This window comes from Sceloporus undulatus, chromosome 7 (genome assembly GCF_019175285.1).
Source record: "Sceloporus undulatus isolate JIND9_A2432 ecotype Alabama chromosome 7, SceUnd_v1.1, whole genome shotgun sequence".
In the NCBI taxonomy this organism is placed as follows: Eukaryota; Metazoa; Chordata; class Lepidosauria; order Squamata; family Phrynosomatidae; genus Sceloporus; species Sceloporus undulatus.
Window position 1 is genome coordinate 8,300,765 of NC_056528.1, and position 10,151 is coordinate 8,310,915.

The window sequence follows — 10,151 nt, forward strand, 5'->3', positions numbered from 1 at the left end:
CCATCATCCACAGTACCTGTCATGATGGATTGGGATGGTGGGAACTACAGTATAGACCAGTTGGGGAAGCATACCTTTCCCATCATCCACAGCACATGTCAATCTGGATTGGGATGGTGGGAACTATAGACCAGTTGAGGAAGCATACTGCTCCCATCATCCACAGTACATGTCATGCTAGATGGTGGGAACTGTAGACCTATAGGGTGAAACAGTTTCCAGTTGGCGAAACATACCCGCCATCCAACCTCTGTTTCAAAACCTCCAAAGACAGAAACTCCACTATACTCTGTGTCTTCCACTGTCAAAGATCTCTTACTCCCAGGAAGTCTTCCCAATGTTTAGGTGGAATCTCTTCTCCTGTAGCTTGCATCCATTGTTCTGGGTCCTATTCTCTGGAGCAGCAGAAAATAAGCTTGCTCCATCCTCAGCATGAGACCATGACACCCCTTCAAATATTTAAACAGGGCTATCATATCACCCCTTAACCATATCTTCTCCAGGCTAAACATCCACAGCTCCCTCATAGGGCCTTATGGTTTCCAGACCCTCCACCATTTTAGTCACCCTCCTTTGGACATGCTCCAGTTTCTCAACATCCTTTTTGAATTGTGGAGCCCAGAACTGGACACAGTATTCCAGGTGAGGTCTAACCAAAGCAGAATAGAGTATACTATTTCTCCCTTGATCTAGACTCCCATTGATACAGCCTAGGATTGCAATGGCTTTACTAGCTGCTGCATCACACTGTGTGGTCAAACTGCATTATTCCTGCAGCGTGGCAACAGCACTACCATCCTCAAGCCGACGCAACTATTTGTGGCAGAGGTATTCTTGATGTTGTGTCCTCCCCCCTCAAAATAACTTTGAGCTCTGGTATCTCACCCTTCCCGCCGAATACATTTGTATTTGTTTAACCTATTTATCTCCCACCTTCCCATCACCGAGGTCTTTGAGGCAGATGACGGACGTGTTCGAACAAGGCTGTTTTCAGACTCGCAAGGGATCTGCTCCTGCATGTTAGGTCTTCCAAAAGGAACAAACACACTCAAATAGTGGAAACAGGGCAAAGATCAACCCTCTTTGGAAGCCCCCCGCCATCCCTCCCCAGATCTACTTCAATGGGGAGCAGATGTTATTTCGGACTGGAGAGGAGTGGGTGCTGTCTGTATTGAAGAAATAGTGCATTTTGACACTGCTTTAACTGTCCTGGCTCAATGCTATAGAATTAGGAGATGTGTAGTTTTGTGAGATATTTAGCCTTCTCTATCAGAGAGCTCTGATGCACCGTCATGGCTCTGTCAGACGTTGACCATAGAACGGTGATGGTGAAACTATGGCACGCGTGCCAGAGGTGGCACTCAGAGCCCTCTCTGTGGGCACATATGCCATCGCCCCAGCACAGAGTTTGCCAGAGTTTGGTAATAGAAAGCCAGAGGGACATGGCACTTTGCAATAAATAAGTGGGTTTTGGGTTGCACTTTGGGCACTCAGCCTTTAAAAGGTTCACCATCACTGCCATAGAGTCATGCTGGAGGACCTAGAAATCCCCAGAGAACACAATGATGTAGGCGTTTTTAGATCCTCCAATGCAAATCTACGGTCAACTTCCACCAGACTTTGGTCACAGAGTTGCATTGGACTAAAAAGTCCAAAGACATGGAGTTTAAGATTTCTGCATTCTGATCCAATGCGTTTTGTCTCCATTACTCCACAGGCAACCTTTCCTGGAAGAACTGATAAAGCAAACAAACCATCGGAGTTTATCACAATGGGACTGCTTTCAGCATTAAAAAGAGATTAAAACGCATTTAAAGCATCCCCACAAATGAAGCTCAAATGGCAAGCAATTGCACCAACGATTGCGCCAATAAAGTGATGTCACAAATGCAATGCCGCTGAAATCTGGAAAGCAACAGGACGTGTGTTAATGCTTCTTTGTGACCACTTTAATGGCGGGTATTGTGCGACGTTGTGTGAAAACGTTATGCGATTTCCTGGGATATTCATGGGATAAACTTCCAATCTCCTTCACAGTTGAAAATATGGTTGAGATAGCACACTGGATGAAGCAAAATTGTGCGAAGATGGGGCAACAACGGCTTGGGTTTTTATTTCTCCGCTCCCCAATCGCGCATGGCAAAAGGGGTTCAATAAAGTACCCTCCATCGACCCTTCCCTTCCCATCAACGTGCCTTCAATCTGAAATTCTGAAAACCGAACCAGACTTTGGAATCAAGGAACATGTTATAACTTGGGATTTTTTGAACCTCACCCACGGATCACTTTCTGATGTTGCACTATAATAGCTTTCTTTTTTCAAAAAGAGATATGTACCCACATGAGCCATCCATGTCAGCTAAGACCTCCAGCGTGTTGCGTCTCCCACAATATCATCACTGTTCGGTGAGTAACTGCTGGAATTTGGGACAAGACGAAACATGCGCCGACACAGAACACCTCTTTTCTCCCTGAAAAAAAAATGCTTTGCCCTTCCGCACCGTGGTCCCATCCCAGGATGCTTATGCTTTGTACTGAATTTATTTCGGAGGCAAAAAGGATCCCCAGCGATCAAATTGGGAGCCTTTGAATCTTTATCTGATCCATTTGCTTCTAGTCATGGTCCCAACTCATTGTTGATGGTTGCGTCCGCACTGCAGAAATAATCCAGATTGACACCACTTTAACTACCGTGGCTCCATGCTGCTGAAAATTATATTTTGCTGTGGCACCGGAAAGAGAAGGCTAAATGCCTCCCTAAACTACAAATCCCAGAACTGCATAGGATGGAGCCAGAATTGCATAGTATGGAGTCAAATCTCAGAATTGCATAGGATGGCAGTTAAAGTGGTGCAGCTGCTCAGTGCTATGGGATTTTGGGTTTGTCTTATCTGGGATTTTTCTTCCCTGTCAAAGTGCTCTGGTGCCTCCGCAAACTGCAAATCCCAGGATTCCACAGTAGTTAAAGCTTCTGTTTGGGACAGCCCTACATTTTTCTGGAATGTCTTACATTTTACAGTGGCTTCTCCTCCTTTGCTCTTAAGACATCGGGTCGCCCTAAGACTGACTTAGGAGTTCATCACACGAAGGAGACGGGGAGTTCATCCCATGAATATCCCGGAAAAATCGCGCACTTACGTTTAACGATTTTGCATGACGGCACACAAAACCCGCCATTAAAGTGGTCACAAAGAAGCATTAATGTGCATCTTTTTAGTTTCAGGATTTCGGCGACAGTGCATTTCCGATATCACTTTATTTGCATGTGATAACCATTCGTGCAATTACTCGCCATTTCCGCTTCATTTGCAGGATGCTTTTAATGCGCTTTAATCTCTCTTTAATGCTGAAATCAACCCCAATGTGATAAACACCTTAGCGTCAGTATCCAAAACAATGAAGACTCTGGCAGCCTGAAGTCTGCTCTTCCTTGCGACAGGACTATTAAAGCAAGCAAATGAATAAAGATTGGTGAGTACTTTTACGTTACAAGAGAGATACATGCAGCAAAGGAGGCATGGATTCAGCAATCGCTCTCACAGAGACATCACCACAGGAATAAACTCTTCTTGAACATGGCCAAATCCCCCCAAAAACCCACAAAAACTTATGGATGCCGGCCATGAAAGCCTTCAACTTCATATAGATGTATAAATTGACAAGTTGTAATTTTCTTTGATACAAGACATTTTAGGAAGGAAGAACCATGGCTAACAGAAATCCACCAACGGACGATGAAATCAAGCTTAAAGAAGTTGTAAAAAAGGGGGAATGATACGAAATAATATTAATTTTCTTGGAATATGAATATTATAAATTGGTTTATGTGAAAAATGTGATACATATTACTTATTATAAATAAATACATTTTAAAATGCACTACATGCGCACACATGCACGCGCGCACGATTCTGGCCATTGCAGGAATTAGTTAAACATACTGTAATCTCACTGAGCAATTATCTCCTAAGGTTACAGAAAACACATGGCACATACACACACAACACGGCATCGGAGACAGCGACACTGACTCACGCCAATTACCCCAACGGTTCTGAGTCAGTCCCATTATACGGCGGAGCAATAAATAGGTGTAATAGTGTTTGGTACCCAATGAGTATTATGGCACAACACCATAATACTAGCGGAAAAGCTCACGGACCCCGAGATGCCGACTAAGGAAGATCCGAGAAGAAAGTGCAAAGGCAAGCCTACTGTTGAACATAAAGAACACAACAGTAATGACAATGAAGAAATAGAAACAGTAAAAGAGTTCTCATATCTGGGATGAAATATTAATAGAAAAGGTGACTGCAGCTGGGAAATCAGAGGAATATTAAGAACGGGGAGAGCAGCAATGTGGCCATGTTCTAGAAGAGTTTATTCCTGACGTTTCACCAGCATCTGTGGCTGGCATCTTTGGAGAAGACGCTGGTGAAACGTCAGGAATAAACTCTTCTAGAACATGGCCACATCGCCCGAAAAACACACAAAAAACTATGGATGCCGGCCATCAAAGCCTTTGACTTCACATATAAATCATTGTATTCCCCATTACAATGTACAGATGTGAGAGCCGGACTGTTAAGAAAGAAGATCGGAAGAAAATCAATCTACAATGTACGCCACTGGCAGGTCCATTTTTATTTCATTTTATTCTATTTTATGTACAGCGCTATGTTTACATTTAGTTTTGAATATTCTCAAGCCGTGGATGGTTGAATCCACGGATAAAGAATCCATGGATACGGCGGGACAACCATCATCAAAAGTTCACAATGTGCCAGGTAAGGTTTTTTAGAGCTCAGTTCTTGAGCATCTCTTCTCTTCCTTCCTCCAAGAACTCTTACAAAGGAAGGGAAAGCATTGGAGAAGCAATCCAGTCGGACATGTGGGAATCACAAGGCAGATTCAACCATCACTTCAGTTGGTGGAGACATTAAAGACTGAAGTTAAAAGACATTATTGAGCCATTGTTTTAGTAAAAGAAAGACACCAGATATGAAGACTTGAACAACTATCTGAGGAAGTAGACCATAGTCTATGAAAGCTCATGCTGCCAACTTCTTTGTCTCAAAGGTGCTACAAGACCTCTCTACATACTTGACCCGACAAAGAGCTTGATGTTGGAGAGGTGAGCCATTACGGTTCAAAATGATGACCTTCTGGGAAGAAACAACCTCCTTTGCTCAACAGCAATCGTCCAGAGAAAAATTGCAGCTTCTTCCCAGTGCATTACGAAGCGCATGCATCAACAAAGCAAACCCAGTTCTCTTTCAATGGCCACCACTCACCCCAACTTGCACCCTTTCCTGGCTTTCCTCAAGTATCCCACGGGTTCCGCCATTGCGTTGGGTTGAGTAGGGTTGAGTAGGGTTGAGTAGAGTTGGGTTGGGTTGGGTTGAGTTGGGTTGAGTAGGGTTGAGTAGAGTTGGGTTGGGTTGGGTTGAGTTGAGTTGGGTTGGTCTAGCTATGCTCTATCACAGTGATGGTGAACCTATGGCACGCATGCCAGAGGTGGCACTCAGAGCCCTCTCTGTGGGCACACATGCTGTGGCCCTAGCACAGAGTTTGCCAGAGTTTCTTACTAGAAAGCCAGAGGGACGTGGCACTTTGCAATAAATAAGTGGGGTCCATGTTGCAGTTTGGGTACTCGGTCTGTAAAAGGTTCTCCATCACTGCTCTATCACCTTCACTGACTCCATCACCCCAAGGAAAGAAAAGGTGGCACCTACCGTGGTGTAGTGCTGCATGGGGTTGCTAACGTACAGCATTTTAGTCTTCGTGGGGTTTGCAAGTAACAGGGCAATTCCCCGCTGCTGGAATCATGGGGTCAACGTCGCCGTGGCATCAAGTGGCGTGCCAACCTGGCTGGAGAAGCACTCTGCATTCGAACGGGGAAAAGGGCGACACAGAGATGTGGGGCTGGCTACTTAGGTGGCTGGTTATTTTGCTTGCATTGCCCACCCCCCCCCCAACAACACCTTAGTTCTGTCATCTAGCTGCATCTAACAACAAAACTTATATCCACCCCTTTCCCTCTCTCATGACTATTCATTAAAAAGGAAGGCAGGCCTAGACTTGCCCAGTGATGCATTGGACAGTACCAATGGTTTTCCATAGGGAGGGAGCAGAGGAGCGCAAGGTGGTTGTGCGTTCAGCTGAGTTAAACCTAGCCAGGTTTAATTCCCACTAAACACGTATACACACATACTATTTGAAACAGTCTCTGGAAGTAAATATTCACCAAAGATGCCCCCTTTTAGGAATGCAATGCGCTTTGCATGCGCGAGGAAATGGAACAATTTGGAAATTGCTCAGACGTATCTCTCTTTCTGGAGGCAAACAAAAGGTCTATTCCCAGGACGATCGGTTGCAGAAATCTACACTTTCGAAAACACAGGTTGGGCTTCTGCAACCACAACAGTGAACAGATGCATGCTTCAAAAGGACAGCATGTGTGGGGTTCTATGTACATTGTGGTTGCTGTGTGCCTTCAAGTCGTTTCCAACTTATGGAGACCCTAAGGCAAAGCTGTCATGGGGTTTTCTTGGCAAGGTTTGTTCTGAGGAGTCTTGCCCTTGCCTTCCCCTAAGGCTGAGAGCATGTGCCTTGACCAAGGTTGAGGCTAAGAGCATGTGCCTTGCCCAACCCACAGGTTTCATGGCTGAGCAGGGAATCGAACCTTGGTTGCCGGAGTCATAGTCCAACACTCAAACCACTATGCTACTCTGGCTCTTGTTTTGTACATAACCGGTGTAAATTGATTTTAATGGCATGGAGTTGCCAAAGTGGCATGGCGCATGAAGCATCAATGTGTAGGGTTAAAAGGATTGAATGGAAGTCGGGGAGAAAGGGAGAGGGAAAAAATTGCGGAGACCATCCCATTGCAAACAGTCCACCAAACGTGTCCAAAACATACTCTTTGTTGGATCAGAACCAGAGTGAGCGAATGTCACAACCGCAAAGGAGGACAAGGCACCAGAAATTGTAGAATGTTCCAAAACAATGTAGGGGACTACCAAATAAAAGCTAAATACATCCATCTAAATATGGAGGGTCAAGAAGACGAACAAACAAGTCCTGGAACGGATCAAGCCTGAATGCTCCCTGGAAGCCAAGATGTCAAAACTCAGGCTGTCATACTTTGGCCACATCACAACATTAAAAAAGACAATAATGCTAGGAAAGGTGGAGGGATGTAGAAAGAAATGAAGACTGCATACCAAGGGGATAGGCTCAGTGAAGGAGGCCACAACTTGAGTAGACCAATTGAGGAGAAAGAGGATTGAAAGTATCCCATCCGCAGGGTCCCCAGGAGTCAATGTCGACTCAGTCAACAACAACAAGAAATGCACCGTTTGGGCTATTTCATCTGAAGCCACAAAGTGTGGCAGTGGTCACATCCCACATAAAACATGCTGCTCCTAAAGGTGCCACAAGACTCTTTCCCATAGTTAAAACAGTTACTTTAAACACACACCAAAGTTTTACTCAGCACAGAATGACTTTCATGTTGTTTGCAGAATGAACTCTCATGCAAAACAAGAGCGTTTGCCTTCAGTTGTGGACATGCTCCACCTACGCAGGTTGAACCTATATATAATGCTCCACCTACCGCAGGTTGAACCTATATATATATATATATATATATATTATAGTTTCAACCTGCAGTAGGTGGAGCAGATATATATTATCTTAAGGATACCTTCCGTCTGGAGGCTGCCTAGCTAAGATGGGTAAACTAAAAATTAAAGATTGCTCCATCCTCAATATGACATCCCTTCAAATGCTTAAACAGGGCTTATAGAATCATTATAGATTTGGAAGAGACCCCCAGGGCCATCCAATCCAACCCTCTTCTGCCATGCAGAAAGACACAACCAAAGCAACCCCGACAGATGCCCATCCAGCCTCTGCTTAAAAACCTCCAAAAGAAGGAGACTTCACCATGCTCCAAGGCAGAGTATCCCACAGTCGAACAGTTCTTACCATCAGGACGTTCTTCCTAGTTTTTGGTGGAATCTCCTTGTCTGCAATTTGAATCCATTACTCCATGGCCTATTCTCTGGAGCAGCAGAAAACAAGCTTGCTCCATCCTCAATATGACATCTCTTCAAACATTTAAACTTAACTATAATGTCCCTTCTTTACCTTCACACTAAACCTACTCAGCTCCCTAAGCCACTTCTCATTGGACTTTATGGTTTCCAGACCTTTCACCATTTTGGTCCTGCAGCATGTCAATATCCTTCTTGAAGTGTGGTGACCAGAACTGGACGCAATATTCCAAAACCCACATCACCGTGCCTCGCTTTGTCTAATGACAGGGCCGGTCCTGACCCATCCTTAATACTTTCTTGGCATCGCTTACCATTACTGAGTCGTTCATGCTCCTCATCTGGAAGACGTCCATGGTGACTTCGGTCCGGTTCGATGTTTCACTGCCCGCCGTGGACCCCGACTGGGGGAGGTCAAAATAAGTGCTGTCCGGCTCCCTGGATAAAGGAGGCAATGTAATGCAACATTAACACAATGCAAGGTAGCTTCCAAGAATCCCATGCGCTGCTTAATGAACAAACACCCCTTCTAAGTCTCTCTTTCTCTGCAGAAAAAAGGAAGAAGGCTGCTTGGGGGAAGGAAGAGCAATCCAGAATCACAGAATCCTAGAGTTGGAACAGACCCCAAGGGCCATCTAATCCAGCCACCTGCCATGCAGGAACTCTCAATCAAAGCATACCCGACAGATGACCATCCAGCCTCTGTTTAAAGACCTCCAAAGAAGGAGACTCCATCACTCTCTGATGCAACATATTTTACTGTTGAATAGCTCTTACTGTCAGGAGGTTCTTCCTAATGTTGAGGTGGAATCTCTTTTCCTATAATTTGCATCCATTGCTCTGTGTCCTATTCTCCAGAGCAGCAGAAAACAAGCTTGCTCCATCCTCAATATGACATCCCATCAAATGCTTAAACAGGGCTATCATATCACCTCTTAACCTTCTCTTCTCCAGGCTGAACTTCCCCAGCTCCCTAAGCCAATCTTCATAGGACCTCAAAGTTTCCAGACCTTCCACCATTTTGGACACACTCCACCTTGTCCACATCTTTCTTGAATGATGATGACGATTATTATTATTATTATTATTATTATTATTATTATTATTATTATTATTATGTTTATGTTTATGTTTATGATGTTTATTTATATCCCACCTTCCTTCCAGTACAGGGACTCAAACAGTCCAAGTTTAAAACACTATAAAACATACAGAATGCAAGTTTAAAAATCACTTAAACAATTCTGGTGCCCAGAACCAGAAACAATGTTTCAGGGAAGGTCTTACATCAGGGACAGAGAATGAGATCAAAATCTGCATGCATAGCCCCTCAAAGGATGCATCTACTGTAGAAACAGTGTGGTTTGACATCGCTTTAAAGTGCCGTAGCTCCAGTCTATATAATCCCGGTATGTGTAGTTTTACAAACCTTCTCTGCCAAAGAGTGTTGGTGCCTTACAAAACTACAAATCCCAGGAATCTTCAGGATGGAGCCATGGCAGATAAAGTGGTGTCAACCCGCATTATTTCTGCAGTGTAGATGCACCCTAAAGGTTCCAAAAATGTCACTATATACTCTTAGGGACAGATATTGATATATAATTTCTACGCACATAAACACTTCCATGTAAAGATACTCACAGGGTGCTCCAGAGATGCTCAAAGGTGGTCCCTTCATCTGCCGAAGAAGGCTGGGACATTTTCACAGAAGGGCAGTCAGAGGAAGGATAAATGGCCCTAAAAGGAAAAGAAGAAAAGAAAAACTTTAGCCATGCTACTTCATGCTAGACATAGGCCTATGAATATGCAGATTACAAGAAAAGAGATTCTACTTAAATATTAGGTGTGTCATTTAGGCTTCTGTGTCAGATAGGTGTCAAAATTATTATTATTAATATTATTATTATTATTCCTCTCCCGCAAGATAAAGGCGGCTTACAGTATAAGATAAAATACAGTATAAAATACAGCACATTAATACATTCTATTAATTTCCTCCCCCACTAAACTATAACAAAATATCATAAATAATTACATCAATTATTATTATTATTATTATTATTATTATTATTATTATTATTATTATTATTA

The 10,151-nt window shown here is 43.7% G+C and overlaps 1 protein-coding gene across 4 annotated transcripts in view; it reads right to left on the reverse strand.

The window, feature by feature from the left end:
• Positions 1–10,151, reverse strand: part of TP73 (tumor protein p73) — a 61,374-nt gene that overhangs the window by 40,240 nt on the left and 10,983 nt on the right. For all 4 annotated transcript variants that reach the window (XM_042480060.1, XM_042480061.1, XM_042480062.1 and 1 more), the window contains 2 exons: positions 9,702–9,797; positions 8,375–8,498 (listed from right to left, as the gene is read on the reverse strand). In XM_042480060.1, the coding sequence (XP_042335994.1) occupies positions 8,375–8,498; positions 9,702–9,760 (183 nt within the window). In that variant the 5' untranslated portion in view covers positions 9,761–9,797. The remainder of the gene's footprint in view (positions 1–8,374; positions 8,499–9,701; positions 9,798–10,151) is intronic.